General features: G+C 38.3%; 1 protein-coding gene across 1 annotated transcript in view; it reads left to right on the forward strand.

Moving 5' to 3' along the window:
• Positions 1 to 279: 279 nt before the first annotated feature.
• The window catches only part of Eif3e (eukaryotic translation initiation factor 3 subunit E), a 38,814-nt gene continuing 20,645 nt past the window's right edge, over positions 280 to 18,448 (forward strand). Inside the window, exons 1-5 of the mRNA XM_060389485.1 lie at positions 280 to 432; positions 4,779 to 4,893; positions 6,984 to 7,101; positions 10,321 to 10,363; positions 11,619 to 11,723. Coding sequence (XP_060245468.1) covers positions 343 to 432; positions 4,779 to 4,893; positions 6,984 to 7,101; positions 10,321 to 10,363; positions 11,619 to 11,723 — 471 coding nt within the window. The 5' untranslated portion in view covers positions 280 to 342. The remainder of the gene's footprint in view (positions 433 to 4,778; positions 4,894 to 6,983; positions 7,102 to 10,320; positions 10,364 to 11,618; positions 11,724 to 18,448) is intronic.

Genomic DNA, 18,448 nt, shown 5'->3' on the forward strand with positions numbered 1-18,448 from the left:
ACCATGACCTAAGTATCTCCACTGTTATGTCAAGTAGGCGGCCAAACTACATCAAATCTAAGTGTAAAGCTAAATTTTTGGTTTCCTTCATCCCTAAAACTAGCACTTATTTATTGGTACAACAAGAAAACACTGAAGAATTTGGGAGCAGACCAGATTAGGCGCAAGGCTTGAGCCCCACCCAGAAGGCGAGGAGAAGGAGCAGAGGGAGGGTCCACAACGCGCACGCGCTGCCATTGTCAGCGCGCTTTCGCTGGGCCGCGACTGCACATGCGCAGTGCGGTCTCTGTCTCGCGCTGTCAATAAAGTTTTAGGGAACAGCCTCCTTTTTCCCCCGGCAAGATGGCGGAGTACGACCTAACTACTCGCATCGCGCACTTTCTGGATCGGCACCTGGTCTTTCCGCTCCTTGAGTTTCTCTCTGTGAAGGAGGTGAGGAAGCTCTGAGCGGGAGTGAGGCGTGGGAACCGGAGAGGCGCCGGGAGAGGCGGGAGGCGGCGGCCGGGCCTACACACGTGCGAGCTGGCAGCCGGCTTCCGCCGCCCCGACCCCGCTGGCCCTGGACGGCGGCTACTCTCGCGGCGTCGTTGGGGTGCTTGGGGCGGTGGCATCCGGCAGTGGGAGGGTGGGGTGGCCCCGCGGGGCTCTGGCGACCCCGAGGCTCTGCTTCCTCGCCGGAGGGGCTGGGCCCCGCGAGCGGCCGCGTCCCTGCTCGCCCGAGGCTGCGCTGGCGGCGCGGGAGGGGCGCCGGAGCTCGGGGCTCCCGTAGGCGCAGTCGCGAGTTTCGTTTTTCTTTTTAGAAACGAAGTCAGTGGGCTTGGATTTGGGTTGTGTGCGGGATCCCATGACCTGATACTTTTTAAAGTAGTAATTGGCAGGAAGTTGTGAATGTTGTGCTGTGAATTTCCTGGTCTTTGATAGGTATTTACGTCGTGGAAATGTAGCGTATGTTGTCAGATGAGGATAAAAAACAAGAATAACCCATAGTCTCTTGAGCTGCAGTGTAAACTTTTTTTTTTTTTGGTTGATGTTCAGACAACATAGTATGATTTAGTCGTTAATGTTTTATGAGATAATCCCCACTAAGTATGTAGTTCTGGGGCTTAATACATATTTCATACATATTTCTGCCCTAAAAGACTTTGTTCTGGGGGTGTTGAAAAGAAATACTGGATTAGAAAAAATTAGCCTTAGCTTTATATTGACTTTATAGATTATTGATGTGTTTTTACTGATTACAGTAAATCAAATGTAAGGTTAGCATTTTTGCCAGAAAAGTTAATGAATTCTGTTTTCTGGACACAGATTATAATTTAGGAAATTGTAGATTCGGAGGACAAAGTTTTTGTGTTCAACAGCAGTTTTTTGTTTGTTCCTTTTTTGAGACAGGGTTTCTCAGTGTAGCCTTGGCTGTCCTGGAACTCACTCTGTAGACAAGTGAGTTGTCTCTGGCCTCAAACTCACAGAGATCCACCTGCCTCTGCCTCCTGAGTGCTGAGATTAAAGGCATGTGCCACCGCCACCCGGCTCGATAGCAGTTTTTTAAAAGCCTGATAAAACGGTTTTGATGACATTTATAAGCTTTCAGAAAGCTATGGTTGATATGACAGGTGTAATCTTTATATCCATAGGAAACTTTCTAAACACCTATGTAGACTACTCTAAAATAGAGTAGGGAACAGCAAAATTCATTTTCAGTAAATGCTGAAGAATGTCTTGACAGGTGAGACTTGAGCTTGATAGATATGTTCTTTTTATGTTGAATTGTGTAGTCTGTAGACCAGAGATAAGTTTTGTGTGTCTTATGTTTCATTTTCTGGGTAAATGAGGGTTCTTTAGCAAAGGTACATGAGAAATACATATTGAAATCCCTCATTTGCTATGTGTAGCAGAGATATTTTGAAACTGCCTGAACTTCATTTTTTTTTAACTTAATATTTTTGTGTTCTTTATGCATTCCTGTTTTGTTTGTTGATTTTTTTTTTTTTTTGTGGGGGGGAGTGTTGTTTTGGATTTACAAGACAGAGGCTTGGCTGTCCTGGGCTCACTTCCTACACCAGGCTGGCCTCAAACTCACAGTGATCTGGCTGCCTCTACCTCCCTGAGTGCTGGGACTCCAGGTGTGTGCCACTGTGCTTGGCTTGCATTCGTGTATTTAAGAATTTTTAAGAATGTTTATTTGTAAGGCAAGACTGCCGCTGAGACTCAATGGAAACATCTTAGAGGACATTATTAAGGTGGCTTTAGTACTTTAGGAGGAAAGCAGTTCCTACATAGTGGGATGTAGAACTTTGAAAAATTCAAGATAAAACTTAGATATCTCACCACTGAAAAACATAACATCTTTTGCCAGATGAGTCTTTAGGTAAAAGTAGTTCATATCAGATAAGTGCTCTTAAAGAATTTGTTACCATTGGTAGGCAAAAAGGACTTTGAGTCTTGTAAGCTAGATAATTAGGAAAAAGTCAGGGATCATGATGTTTGTCAATACTGATACATTTAAGAAGAGGAACATGTTCTCAGCAATTAAAATAGTTCTGCACAAAGGCTTATGATAATTGTTGAGTAGTTATATGAATTGCATCTCACTGTTAATCCTTATGTCAAGTGCCAGAATAGATGATACAAAGGTATAGTCCCTGGATTTTGAATTTGGACTTGGATTAGGATTCTGGCCCAGTCTTAATTCCTCTGCACTTCAGATATTTTTATTTGTTGTTTTTTTAACCAGCTTCTCAGTCATTACACCTCTTTGTGTCTTTGTGATAGATATGTTTGATTTTTTTCCGTGTGTGTGTGTGTGTGTGTGTGTGTGTGTGTGTGTGTTTTGTTTTGTTTTCCTTTCCTTTTAAGATAAAATGTTGTTTGCTTACTGGGTGACCCAGGATGGCTTGAGCTTCTTATCTGCCTGTCAGTTTTTCCAGGGCTGGATTTAAAAGAGTATATAGCACTATGCCCAACCTTTTTTTTTTTTTTTTTAATCATATAAACGAATTCATCACCAGGAATGTATACTTGTTTAATGCTAGGGATTGAACGCAGTCTCTTGGTGTGACAGGCAAACTGGTGTTTACCATTGTGATCTATATTCCAGGTTCTATTTGTAGAAACAGGGTTATCCTATATAGCCCTTACTGGTCTAGAACTCCTAACTCTCAGAGGCCCTCCTCTTTTTTCCTGGGTGCTGGTACTATAAATGTTTGCCAGCATCCCTGGTTTCATGAACTTTGTCATTTTTTTCCTCAGCATTGTTCTAATAATCTCCCACCTTCTTATGACAGCATTTGTGAATTTTCAGTGCTGATGGTTAATTTGTTGTGTCATACCAGTTTGTTCATCCATCCTAGCATTAAACAACCTACCTGTGTACTATGAACATTTTTAGAATATACTTTAAGTAGATGTACTCTTGGGTATTTTACAGAGTTGGTGAGTCAAAGTATGTATGACTTCAGGAGATAAAAGCATTTTTTTAAAGTGATTTCAGTAGGATTTGGATAATCCATTAGTCTGCATTCACATTAACACTGATGATATCAGGTTTTTTGTTCGTTTTTTTTTTGTTTTGTTTTGTTTTTTGTAGCTTTATATACCCTTTTTCATTAGGGAAGGTGAGGTTTCCTCATGCCTACTGTCCATTTGATTATCTTGTTAAGTGACTATGAATATGTGTTAGCCATTTCAGTTAGATTACTTGTCTTATATTTTGTTGGAGTTTTGTATATTTTTTGGAATTTAGAACATAAGTCATATTTGGCTAAATATCTCTCACATTCCATGTATGTTTTAAGTAGCCTTCATGTTTATGTGACTCTGTATGTATGTCTTTATTCCTTGTGAATTAATATGTTTTTTCAAAAAACTCTGTAGAGCAAAATTCTGGCATGAGGTTGTTGACGCACAGAATTGGTGCTAGTTTTATTTTAGAGGTACAGACAGAGAAGCACATAAATGATTGCAACTACTAAATAAAAAAAATGTAAAGGTAAAGGAGTGGCCACATCAAGGAGATGTGGGTAAGCATCATGTAGATGGAAACAGACGATAGTGAGGAGGTGAACTGTAAGCCTGTTCCTAATTACCTAGTGTGCAGTGGGAAAACTTGCTTAGTAGAGAAAGTGTGGATAATTTTTTATGTTGCATAACTCTTCTAGAAAGAATGAAAGATTGCTTGATAAAACAACAGTTTAGAACTAAAATAAATGGGGATGAAAAATTGTGTAAATTGGGTGCTTTTATTTTTTTACAAAAAGTTGATAGTTTGTGTCTGTATATGTGAATACACTCACAGGTGATACTGGGAGGTGAACCTCTGGCTTTATATACAGTAAGCCAGTGCTCTACGACTGACCTGTATATAGCCTTATGATGCTTTTTGAAATAAAAATTGGGGGAGGCGTTGTGGAGAACTCAAGCATACTGGGTATCAGAACACACGTGTGGAGCTTAGAGAACAAAGGATAACTTTGTGAAGTCAATTCTCTTGACTTTTATGTGATTTTTCAGGGGTTGAACACTGCTCTCCTGACTTGCTCAGCAGCTGCTACACCTGTTGAACCAACTCATTAACCCATATACAGACATACAAACACAACGCACGCACACAAATGCCGAACCAACTTGCCAGCCCATACACAGACACACAAACACACACTGAACCAATTCACCAGTCCACACACAGACACAGACACTTTTATATAGTGTTTTATGAAGTGTTTTTTTCTGAATAAACTGAAGAACTTAAACATATTCATTAAAAAGTAGTTTTTCTTTTGCAGATATATAATGAAAAAGAATTATTACAAGGAAAATTGGATCTTCTTAGTGATACCAATATGGTAGACTTTGCTATGGATGTCTACAAAAACCTTTATTCTGATGATATCCCTCATGGTAAGTTTTATTGTTAGAACTAAAGCCTGACAGTAGTTGAAAATGTATGTTTGTGATATAAAAGATCTGTAACAAAAAGGCTTAATGATTGTTCAAGAATTCTTAAAGTCATTGGATGGGAAGGCATAGGAAGGCTATGGATTCTAAGATGTGTTTTCTCCTAGTGAAAGATGTGAATCTACTTTAAACATAATCATTAAATTCCTTCAGATCATAGTGTATGTCATTAAAGTTGTTCTTACTCTACAGGCTATGGGCTTACAAATTTCTGAGAATGCTGTAGTTTTTCCAGTGTTCTGTAAGTCTTTTTCTCCAGGTATGGTTTAAGACTAGCATCAACAGTTCACTTGGGAGAATTCTTTAGAAATGTGAATTTTGGCCCACACCTATTTGTTTAGAAAGTCCTGAGACCCTGCAGTAAAGTAAAGTTGGAGACCAAGTAGGAGAATGTTTTCCAGACTGGTTCAATGCAGTTGATATTTTTTGAAAAAGAACAGAAAAATGGTCCCTGAAGTATTATGGGCTGGGTGTGTTGCCCACCTCTAATTTCAACTCCTAGAGGTATATAGGAGCATATATGGAGAAGACAGCCTGGTCTGTATAGAAAGTTCCAAGCCTTCCAATGCTATAAAGTGTCATGCCTCAAGAAGGAAAAGAAGGAAAAAAAAAAAAAAAAGCACAAAAATACTATGGCTTTTTTTTTTCCCCCCTGTGCATGAAACAAATTCTGGCTATAGCAAACTGCTCTTTACTGTGCTTAAAATTGCTATTTTTCAGATTTTCATACCAGGTTTTCTGTTTTTTTCTTTTAGACATGAACTTGGAAGTTTTTGGGGTTTTGATTGTTAACATATGTCATAAGCACAGAGGTTTACAGAGAAATGCTTAGGGAAAGAAAAGGATAGCATATGTTGGGCCAGAAGGCTCATAGAGTAAAGCACTTGCTACAAATGCCTTATGACCTGAATTTGCTCCCTGCAACTCACAGTAGGAGAGGGAACCAACCCTATGCTCACACAGATAATCCCATCATTTACACAGAGAACAATTATAAATAAATAAATTTGGAATAAAAATGGTAACCATATGTGGAGAGGGAAACACTCACTGCTGGGATAAAAATGCAGAATATACAGCAGTCATTGTTAAAAGTCAGTATAGCTTTTTTGAATTTATAGGCTGTAACTATTTAAAATTAGTTTGTGGTACAAGTAAAGGGTTTTTTTTTTTTTTTAGACTTATTATTTTATGTGTATTAATATTTCCCGCCTGCCTGTATATTAGTACACCATGTGAGTACCTGGTATCCTAGAAGGTCAGAAGAGTGTCATATCTCCTGGAAGTGTACTTACAGATGGTTGTGAGTGCTGTGTGGGTGCTGGGAATTAAAGTGAGCTCCTCTACAAGAGTAAAAAGTGTTTTTAACTGCCGAACCATCTCTCCAGGTTCACTGTTGTTTGTTTTTATCTCAGCTTCTAACTGGCTGGAAGTATAAGTACGTATCACCACAAGTACAATTACTGTTAGTATAAGATATTTTCAAAAGATTATGTGTGAGGTTTTGTTTTGTTTTGGGTGGTGATATAATAAATAGGATCTATGGAATTTGGTTTTTGAGATTACAGTTTATAGTAAAAATCCTTCACTAGATTAAAATTCTGATCTACCTAGTAATAATACATAAACCCATTAGTGTAGTGACTGTACAAAAACTCTAGGGTAGTAGTCTGTCAGTGATTTAATAGGAACAAATAGAAGGCTACTTGAAATGAAATCATGGAAAGCCAGTTCACAAGGACCATTTCCTTCCTACTTTCTTTTACCACTACCCACCCCTGCCCTTCATAGTATGTGTGCAGTTTTCCCTTCTGCAGTAAGTGGATAAATCCTTCTCTTTTATGCACCTTTGTGGCTCAGCCAAAGGAAATTGTGAATGTAGGGAAGTTGGTGAGTGGTGGTTCCTGGCATGTGAATGAAAGTGTGAGGGATGAATAAGTGTGTATAGTTTGAATTAAGGACACTTCTCTAGACAGTTTCATAGAGCAGTCTGGTTTAACTTTCTAGTACTCATACTCAGTGGTTTTCATTAGCTTTGAGAGAGAAAAGAACCACAGTTGTTGCCCAGCTGAAGCAGCTCCAGGCAGAAACAGAACCAATTGTGAAGATGTTTGAAGATCCAGAAACTACAAGACAGATGCAGTCAACCAGGTAACTTGTTAACTTGGAATCTAGAAGTTCTTTCCCAGAGTAATAGAAATAGTTAACCTTGCAGGCTCTGGTAAAAGTTCATGGTTTGAGTGATTGCTTCATTTGTTTATTTTCCCTTATTTTTATTTTTAAGGGGTAGGATTCCATATCAATAAATGTTAGTATTTACTTTTTTACGTATGTGAGTGCTTTGCCTGCATATGTTTATGTACATATATGCCTACTGTGCTTGGAGGTCAGAAGTGGGTGTCAGATTCCTTGGTACTGGAGTTACAGATAGTTGTGAGCCACCAGTTGGAGACCTGGGATTGAACACAGGTCCTCTGCAAGAACAGTAAGTGCTCTTAACATCTGAGCCACCTCTCTAGGCCCCATACTAATTTTTTTTTTTTTTTAGAAGAAACTTTAAAGCCAGTTATTCATACCCTATTGTGCTATGGCAGTTCCATATTTTCTACCTCTTCTAAGGAGACATTTGGTAATTCTGGAGACTTTGAATGTCAAAATTGGAGGGGTGCTGCTCTCACCAAGGAAATGTAGAGGTCCAAATGCTGTTAAGCATCTGTTTCTTTTCCCTTTACTCATCCCCAAGAGTCAGCCAATTCAAAGTGTTACTAGGTCCCTTGATCCTTGCAGATGATTGGGTTGCTTTCTGAAAGAGAGACTTGAACTCACTTATCACTTATATTTTCTTATATCCTTTCGATGTCTATACTTGTCCCAGCTAAGATTATTTTATTCCTGATTTCTTTTTGCCAGAAATAAACTTTCTTGTTTGGTGTAGATCTAATAAGACATGTTGCCGTAACCTAATATAACACATTGAAGCATTTGGAGTTAACTTGAAATATTTAAAAGTAAAATGTACTAAAACTGAATGTTACCATTATAGTTATATGTCTTAGTTACCAGTGCATTCACTTTAGAAGTTGTTAGTGAGTTTTTTCCATGCTGCTAGTTTCTAGAATACATGTTCCAACCAAGTTTTTAAGAAATTAACTCTAAGGTTTTATTTGCGATTTGGGAAAGTGTTACTTGATAGTATTAGAAAAGCTACAGGCGTTACTCAGTTACTCTGCCATGTAACTCTGCCATGTACAGTATGCTATGTACCTACCGTTTTATGGTGGTTTGAAAAGGAATGGCTTCCATAGACTCATAGAATGCTTCAATGGTTGGCCCATAGGGAGTGGTACTATTAGGAGTTGTGGCTTTGTTGGAGGAAGTATGGCCTTGTTGGAGGAAGTGTGTTACTGGGAATGGGCGGTGAGGTCTCATATGCTCAAGCCAGGCCTAGTATGACATTCACTTCTGAATGTGGACCAAGTATAGAACTCTGAGCTTTTTCTCCAGCACCGTGTCTGCCCGCATGACACCATGCTTCCCACCATGACAATAATGGAGTAAACCTCTGAAACTATAAGACAGCCCCAATTAAATGTTTCCTTTATAAGAGTTGCTGTTCACAGCAACTGTTGTGAACTGTTGTCTCTTCACAGCAATAAAACCCTCACTAAGACACTTGCCATATTACATTATCTGCATGTGCAGAAATACATACTGATGCTCAGATAAAAAGCTGTGTTCAAATGCAAAAGCTCCACCTTTCTGTGTGAGTATGCATGTCTCCATTGGACTTTTTGTTTACTTGTAAGAGTACAAAGGGCCTCATATCCAGGAAGTGTAAGTTGAAATAATCCAGATGTTAGCTGAGAACAGACATTTTAAGATGTGTTAGGCATTTTTAGATTGGAAATGGGAACTAGAGAGGTGCCTTAGTAGCAGTGAAGAGCATGTGGTGCTGCAGAGGGCTGGAGTTCGGTTCCCGTCCCCACTTCAGGTGACTCACAACTGCCTGTAAGTCCAGCTCCAGGGACCATACGCTTCTGGCCTCTGTAGACAACCCGCAGTCATGTACGTGATACCCATACAGGCACATATACACATAGTTTAAAATGATACAAATAAACCTTAAAAGATTGGAGATGATGAAATTAGAGTAAAAGACATGAATGGTGGTTCATCACAGAGTAGACAAATGGTGCCTTTCATAAGATAACAGACACTGCTGATTAGTTCTTTGTCAGCTTGACATAAGCCAGACTAGTCTGGGAAAGGGGAACTTCAGGAATTCCTTCTTCTGTCATATTGGCTTGCAGGCAAGTTTGGGGGCATATTATTGATTAGTGGTTTCTGTAGGAGGGCCAGCCCAAAGGGGAGAGAAGAGGGACACTGTCCTCCTGAGCAGGTTGTCCAGAGTTATATAAGAAAGCAAATTGAGTAAGCCGTTGGAGAGCATTTCTCAATGGGCTCTGCCTCAGTTTGGGCTTCAAGGTTCTTGCCTTGAGTTCTTGCCATGATTCCAGTGATGGTCTATAATGTTTAAGCCGAGTGAGCCCTTCTTCCATAGATTGCTGTGTTTCATAATGTTCTGTCACAGCACTAGAAAAGACTAAGGGACTAAGTTGAAAACAAATGAAGGGATCAAGTGTTACGAATTTGTAATCTAAATTAGAGTTTAAAACTACTTATTTCCACACTAATTATTTTCTTTCTACCAATCTCTTTAAGTTTTTATTGAACATATAGTATTATATTTCTCATACTTTCTGAGAAACAATTATCCAGAGGATAGTAAAAGTTTTAACTTTGTGCACATTTCAGTATTTCAGTATTGAGTAATTTAATGCTTGCAGGGCCCCTCCCAGTTAAGTTCTAAGTGAAGTTATGCTCCCACAGCATGCCATAGGCCATCACATCTTCCCACGTATGAAGACTCTTAAGAAAACCCTGTCCTTTTTGAAAATATGAAGATGAGCAATTTGACTTTTTAGTCTTCTCCATGGTGTCCTTGTTAGGCTTGCCTTATACAGTCTGTCAGGCTCTTGAGTTAATGCAAAACTAACTTCTAACTTAGTTAGGTTGGGCTGTTTGGCAACTTGATATCGGTACCGATTGAGTGGAGCTTGTAACATTTTGAAATAACCTTCATCTAAGTTTCGTCTTCAGTCAGAACTTAAGAGATCTGAAAGTAAAATTTCAAGTTTGGATTTCCTAATTCATATCAGAACTTGACATGTGCTGTTTATTCTATAAGTTCTATTTCTTTTTAAGCATTAAGAGATTTGCGGTGACTTTTTGATAACTTAGAAGTCAGAACTGTACATTTTGTGTTCTGCAGCTTATAAAGCATAATAACACTCACTTTCCAATATTAAGGGATGGTCGGATGCTGTTTGACTACCTGGCAGACAAGCATGGGGTAAGGTTTTTTGTTTTTGTTTTGTTTTTTTAATATTAAGAAATGGTCATGTTCTGAAAAAAGTTCATTAGAGACTAATGCTATATACAAATAGTTTGGTATAAGAATAGATATAATTTTTAGATTAACTTACAAATACTGGTATGTTTTTTAAAGTAGTTTTTAAAAAATTCAGCAACAATAGTTTATAATCCTCCTTTGATAATATATGATAATATATCCTCACAATATTTGTCTTTTTGAGAATTATTATAGAATAGTAACTCATGTTAGTGCCAATAGAAAACCAAAACTTAGAGGGTATGGGATCTCTCTTTTTTGTTTTTCCCACTTCTTGAGCCCCCAGGACTCTGTTAGATTTTTGAGGTAGGATCTTGCTATGTAGGCCAAACTGTCTCCAAATTTCTGGTTCTAGGATTACATGCATGTGATACTGTGTCTAAACTCAGGATTTTATTTTTCCCCTCGTGGCTTTTACTTATAAATAAGTGAAGGCAGAACTAGAGTTAAAATTAAAAATGCTTTGTTTGCTCAATAGAGAACATTTTAGCTACCTTAGGGAATGCAATAGCTTATGATATTTTCTTGGTCTTCAGTAATTCACAAATTTATAAATAAATGTTATCATTTTTCATAGACATCTTTGATTTCTCTTCTGTTAGCTTAGAGAATGACACTTTGTATATAATCAAGCTTAACTTTCAAGTCTCATCTCTCATTTAATAATGCTATAGATGGCTTGCTGACCACTGCATAAAAAATTCTCTGGTTTGCTACAGATTATTTAGTAGTTTGTTGTTGTTGTTTTAAGTCCTCGGTTCTTTCACGTTTCTTCAGTTTTATTTTATTTACATGTTAGCTCAGTTAATGTAGTTTTGAGCCAATTTTCAGAGAAGAGAGGCTTATTTTATGTTTTATTTGTGTAAGGCCACAAAACCTTAGAGGTGCATACATACACAGTAGTTGGCCAGCTTAGTCAACTTAGTGGACTGAGACCAGATTCGTTACAGTCCAGGTTTGTTTTGCAGTCAAATGGCTATCAGCGCAATTCACAACTCTTTGAGATCAATGCTGAACATATAAATGGACAGTTTACACACACACATTCGTATATACATACAATCAAGTGTTTTTCTGATTATGGTATTATTGGTGGCAATTTTAAGGAGACTTTAAAAGAATTGACTAACTGGCTCATCTAAGAGTTAAGTGAATGGAATTTACAACTTAACTATAAAAGCTTTTTTCCCCCCAGTTTAGGCAAGAGTATTTAGATACACTCTATAGATACGCAAAATTCCAATATGAGTGTGGAAATTACTCAGGAGCTGCAGAGTATCTTTACTTCTTTAGAGTTTTGGTAAGTACCTGTTTGTTTTTTTCTCTTCACCTTCTGCTTCCAGAACTTTGATTTAAGTCTGTATATTACATTTTAAAACAGTCATGGACAAAGTTGAAAGAGAAAGAGAAAAAATGAAAAGGCCCTCTACATCAAAAACCAAATAGAAAATCCTTCTAACACCTCAGTCTGTATGTAGAGAGGGCTGGTGAGATCGGACAGAAGGCAAACACTCAAACCTGCAGTCAAACCTGCACTACAAACCTGGCCACCTGAGTTTGACTCCCCAAAACCTCCAGCAGGGTGTATAGAGAGAACCAACTCCATAGAGTTGTCCCCTGACTTCCATATGTATGTTATGGCATCCTGCACCCATGCATAGACATATATGCATGCAATAATAATAAATATAATTTTAAAAACAAATTTAGAGGGACTTTAGTTTGACCTTCACATCACAAAATAGGAAACTGTTAAGTTATAATTGTATGAATTTTAGTATTAACAGAATTCTGTCCTTAGTTTAATACATGTTACCTAATCAATTTTTTGTTCTGAACAAAAAGGTGTTATGTTTTAATACTGACCTAAATGATTTCTTTGTTACTGGAGGTGTGGAAAAGCTCAAACAGTGTTACTAACTGGCATTTGCAATCTGCTGGGTCATAGCATGCTCCTCTTTTCTATCTTTTTATCTGAGAAGTTAAAATTTATTACTTGTTGTGGATTAATGAGCAAGTTACCAAAGTCTGTGTTTTCACTAGTTCATCCTAGAACCTAGAGCAAGTCTGCTTAAGACAGGGACATACTGTCCTTCAATCTTAAGAGTTCTTTATTTGCTATTGTCACAAAGACAACACTTGGACCATGCTGTCTTTGGTGCCTTCCATGAAATTCAAGTTTCCTGTTTGGGGTAGCTCAAGGGGCAGATCAGTGTTATTTATTCAGGTATCTCCTACACTAAAATGGCACAGGGAACTTTAGTTTTTAATACTCCCCACCATCCTTTCTTCAGGGAAACAAATATTTTCTGTTTATTTCCAAGTTTAGCTTAAAACATTATTTTTCTTTTTCTCTCATTTGTAAATGAGTTCTTCATTTACGGATAAGCTGTGATTAGCTTGCAAGTGCACTGAAGGTAATCATTGATGTTAAACTTGAAGTGACTTATCAGAAAATTCCATCAGTTTTCCCTTGAATGTTACCAGGGATTTAGGAGAGCAAAAGTTGATTACTTTGAGACTATAAACAGCTTAAGCTAGGATTGTAAAGCCAGAAGCCTGGTATGATTACAGGTACATGAAAAGAGCCGGTTATTCATATCATTTGTTACTGCGGGGAGTGAATTCTGAGAATGAAGATTTAGTGTCATGTTAGAGTTCTAGCACAGTAAATTTATTGTTGCTGGTCAGTGAGCAAACGTGCCATTTTCCTAAGACATGGAAACTTAAGGTAACTGCTGGAAATCCAGATATTGAAACTCTTCTAATATATCCACGCTTGAAAGCAGTTGCTCTGAAGAGCCAACTGTAATGACATGGAGCTGAGCCAGGGTAGTGCACATGAACCTTTTGGGGGTTACAAAACTTGCTGAGCTTGTACAAAAAGCTTTTATCCCACCACATGTAACACATTTTAGTTTTACAAGTTTGTGGTTATGTAGTATTGCTTTATAATTAGCATAAGAATTTCTAAAATTAATAGGTACATATTTTATAACCGAGAGTTTTCATATTTACTTTAAAAAGTTATGCCATCTATTATTCTGTCTTTAAAAACATTCAACTCTATGCCTTTGCATTATTCCTAAGAGTCTTTTATGTTGGAATCCAAATAATAAAGATCCACAAATGGAAATTAGGTTTCTTGAAATGTATGTAGTATTCACTTAAAAATTAATTTTATTGTCTTGTTTTATACCATAAAAGATTAGAGCTAGGTAGAAGCTGTTTTCTTTTGGCATATTGTTACCTAGTGCAGAGAAAAGAGGATTAGGCGTTAATTATGTTTTCTTGATTTAGCTACTGCCATTAAAAATCTTCAGTGTTTAATTTGAAAGTTCAGTAGCAAAATGAAATCTTGCTTTGGATGAAAATGACGTGGTTTTTAAAATTTAGTTGTATTTTTTTGCGTTAGTTTTTTTTTTTTTTCTAGAATTTTTTTTCCCCCCTGGTTGGTTCCTTTTAAATCTATGGTTAGGGAAACATAAGCTATGAAAGAGCCATTGTAACTATGGGCTGAGATTAGAATTTGACTCTCCAAATGACCTATTGTAGGTCAGTGTTTATAAATTAAAACTGTGTGACCCTAGATTTATTTTTAAAGGAGTTGGTGGCTTTTCCAATATGTTGTGGAATATACCATTTGGATGTGAGACTTATTTGAATTATGCTCCAAAAGTGTGTTAATTAGAATGAAATCAGGGGAATTGTTAGAAATGTTTGAATGATTTTGTTTTAAAAGTTTTACTGAATTTTTATTAAAGATCTGTCCTAACTGTATAGAGCCTTTTGTTTACCTCTAAAATAAGACAATTAAGCCAACTATTGAAGGTAAAAGTGATTTTAAAGTACTAGAACTATTTCTTGTATTTTTTAGAATTTTTTTACTCCCAGTTGGAGTTGAAGATGTATTGAGTGTTAATGGTATATCGATTCATTTAAAAGTACTTTCTGCCAGGCACTGTGGTACACACCTATCATCCCAGCACTTGGGGAGCTAAAGGCAGGTGATCTCTGTGAGTTTGAGGCCAGCCTGGTCTGCAGAGCAAGCCTGTGGACAGCCATGGCTACACAGTGAAACCCTGTCTTGAAAAACAAAACAAAACAAACAAAAAAGTATTTTCCATGGTGCCCAGACAGCTTGGGTAGTAGTGACTTGAGCGTCTTGGCCACAGTTTAGGCTCTGATGTACCTATTGTCCTGTCAGTTTAAAAGGCTTGTACTTCACTGTCTCTAATTGGAATATATATTGAGTTGGTTGCTTTTAGTTTTAGGTAGACAAGTAAGTGTATTAAATTTGATAACATATTAGACTTGATGAAATTACATGTGTTGGGGTAGGGTGGGATATCCACTCTGGATTGATGTGCACATGTGAAGGCCAAAGTAATGTTAGGTGTCCTCTATCACTTTGCATTGAGAATAAACCCCAAAAGGTTCATGTGCACTACCCTGGCTCAGCTCCATGTCATTACAGTCTCTAATTGTATCTAAAGCTAGACCAATACTTGCATCTCCACTCTCAATGTTGTTATATTTACCTATGGATCATATTGTGGATATACTTCATGATAAAATTGGAAAAAGTGGCTTTTTGCTCATGTATCACATTTTAAATTACAGCTGTTATTTCTACTGTTCAATTGCTCTGAGCTTGCTAAATGTTTTCCAGAACATTTGAGAAAATTATTGCAAACAATAAAAATTATTTCAAAGCACTATAAATTACCCACTTTGATCTCACATTTACTGAGTTCTTAGTATGTGTTGGTTAATATACTTTCTGTCATGTTGAAGCTGCAAAGCAACTGAGAAGGGTTCTCTTTCATCCTCATGTTGCAAGCAAGGAGGCTAACACAGGTGCCTTGCTACTTAGAGTAGGAGTGGCAGAGTAGAACACTTGGCTGGCTTTCTCATCACACTGTATAGATGCATTTTACTTTATCATAAATGTTACAGGTACTTTCTGTTGTTTAAATGGTTTGGTGAGATGTGAATTCAGAATTTCGTCTTGGAGTGCAGGAACATATCCTCATTTTTTTCTTCCTCATAAACTCCCAGTTCCACCCACCCACCCTCTTTTCCCCTACGCATACCCTTTCCTAGTCCACTGATAGGGGAGGACTTCTTCCCCTTCTATTTGACCCTAGCCTATCAAGTCTTACCAGGGCATGTTGCAGCATCTTCCTGTATTCTGGCAAGGTTGCACCTCCCAGGGGTATCTGATCAAAGAGCCAGCTACTAAGTTCACGTCAGAGACAGCCCCTGCTTCCCTTATTAGGAAACCCACTTAGAAACTGAGCAGCCTATGGGCTTCCTCTGAGCAGGGCATCTAGGTCCTCTCCATGCATGATCCTTTGTTGGAATATCAGTCTCTGCAGTCCACCCTGGACCCAAGTTTTCTGGTTCTGTTGGTCTCCTTGTGGAGTTTCTGACCCCCCAGGTCTTCCTATCTCTCTCTTTTTCCATAAGGTTTCCAACACTCTGCCTAAAGTTTGGCTTTGAGTCTCAGTATCTCCTTTAATACTCAGGGGTAGAGTCTTTCAGGGGCCCCTGTGGAATGCTCATGTGCTGTTCCTTGTGTTCTCCTCCTTCCAGTGTCTATCCTGTTTACCATTCTGAGTGAGGTTTTCAGCCTCTTCGCTAGGGACCTCCTTCATGTTTAGCTTCTTTAGGACTATAGATCTTAGTGTTTATCCTATATTTTATGGCTAATATCCACTTAAGAGTGTATACCATATGTGTTTTTCTGCTTCTCGGTTACCTCAGGATGATCTTTTCTAGTTTTTAATTGCTGAGTAGTATTCCATTGTGTAAATGTACCACAATTTCTATATCTATTCCTCAGTTAGGGACATCTCTGTTGTTTCCAGATTCTGGCTATTAAAAATAAAATAAAGCTGCTATGACCATGGTTAACCAACTGTTTTTGTTGATCATATTTTGGATGTATGCCTAAAAGTGCTATAGGTGGATCTTGAGGAAGCACTATTCTTAGTTGTCTGAGACAGCGCCAAATCGCTTTCCAAAGTGGTTGTACAAGTTTACATCCCCACCAGCAATGGTTCCTTTTTCGCCACATCTTCTCCAGCATATGTTGTCACTTGAGTTTTTTTTTTCTCATCCCACTATGCTTTATTTTTATAATTTTTATTAATTTACACTTTATTCACATTGTATCCTCCTTGTACCTCTTTCCCTCTTTCCCTCCCAATCCTTCCCTTCCTCTCCCTTCTCCACACATGCCCCTCCCCAAGTTAACTGATAGGGGAGGTCTTCCTTTCCTTCCTTCTGATCCTAGTCAATTATGTCTCATCAGGAGTGGCCACATTGTCTTCCTCTGTTGCTTGGTAAGGCTGGGTGCCCCTATGAGGAGGTGATCAAAGAGTAGGTCAATCAATTCATGTCAGAGGCAGTCCCACTTCCCATTACTGTGAAACCCACTTGGACACTGAACTGTCATGGGCTACATTTCTACAGGGGTTCTAGGTTATCTCCATGCATGGTCCTTGGTTGGAGTATCAGTCTCAGAAAAGATCCCTGTGCCCAGATTTTTTGGTTCCTTTGCTCTCCTTGTGGAGCTCTTGTCCTCTGCAGGTCTTACTATTTCCCACTTCTTTCATAAGATTCCCTGCACTCTGCCCAAAGGTTGGCCATAAGTCTCAGCATCTGCTTTGATACCCTGTAGGGTAGAGCCTTTCAAGGGCCCTCTGTGTCAGGCTCCTGACTTGTTCCCTGTTTTCTTCTTCTTCTGATGTCCATCCTCTTTGCCTTTCTGAATGGGGCTTGAGCGTTTTAACCAGAGTCCTCCTTCTTGATTAGTTTCTTTGGGGAGTATATATTTTAGTAGGTTTATCTTATATGTCTAATATTCACTTAGGAGTGAGTCTATACCCTGTGTGTCTTTCTGCTTTTGGGACACCTCATTCAGGATGATCTTTTTCAGTTCTCACCATTTACCTGCAAATTTCATGATTTTCTTGTTTTTTATTGCTGAGTAATATTCCATTATGTAGATGTAGCACAATTTCTGTATCCATTCCTCCGTTGAGGGATATCTGGGTTGTTTCCAGGTTCTGGCTATTACACATAAAGCTGCTACAAACATGGTTGTTCATATATCCTTGTGTACTTGAGCATCTTTTGGATATATGACTAGGAGTGGTATAGCTGGATCTTGAGGAAGCTCTATTCCTAGTTGTTTGAGAAAGCACCAGATTGATTTCCAGAGTGGTTGTAGAAGTTTATATTCCCACAAGCAGTGGAGGAGGGTTCCCCTTTCTCCACAATCTCTCCAGTATGTGCTGTCACTTGAGTTTTTGATCTTGGCCATTCTGATGGGTGTAAGGTGAAATCTCTGGGTTGTTTTCATTTGTATCTCTCTGATGGCTAATGACGTTGAACATTTCTTTAAGTGTTTCTCTGCCATTCAATATTCCTCTATTGAGAATTCTCTGTTTAGCCCTGTTCCCCATTTTTTAATTGTATTTCTTGGTTTGTGTGTTTAATTTCTTGAGTTCTTTATATATTCTGGATATTAGTCCTCTGTCAGATGTTGGGTTGGTGAAGATCCTTTTCCCAGTCTGTAGGCTGTCGTTTTGTTTTGATGATAGTGTCTTTTGCTTTATAGAAGCTTTTCAATTTCATGAGGTCCCATTTATTGATTGTTGATCTTAGAGCCTGTGCTGTTGGTGGTCTGCTCAGGAGGTTGTCTCCTGTGCCAATAAGTTCAAGGATCTTCCCCACTTTTTCTTCTAACCCATTTAGTGTGTCTGGTTTTATGTTGAGGTCTTTGATCCACTAGGACTTTAGTTTTGTGCAGGGTGATAAATACGGATCTAGTTTGATTTTTCTGCATGTAGACATTCAGTTGTTCCAGCACCATTTGTTGAAGATGCTGTCTTTTTTCTATTGAATGTTTTTGGCTTCTTTGTCAAAAATCAAGTACTCATAGGTGTGTGGGTTTATTTCTGGGTCTTCTATTTGGTTCCTTTGATCCACCTTTCTGCTTCTATGCCAATACCA

The sequence above is a fragment of the Meriones unguiculatus genome, chromosome 8 (assembly GCF_030254825.1).
Source record: "Meriones unguiculatus strain TT.TT164.6M chromosome 8, Bangor_MerUng_6.1, whole genome shotgun sequence".
NCBI classification, from domain to species: domain Eukaryota; kingdom Metazoa; phylum Chordata; class Mammalia; order Rodentia; family Muridae; genus Meriones; species Meriones unguiculatus.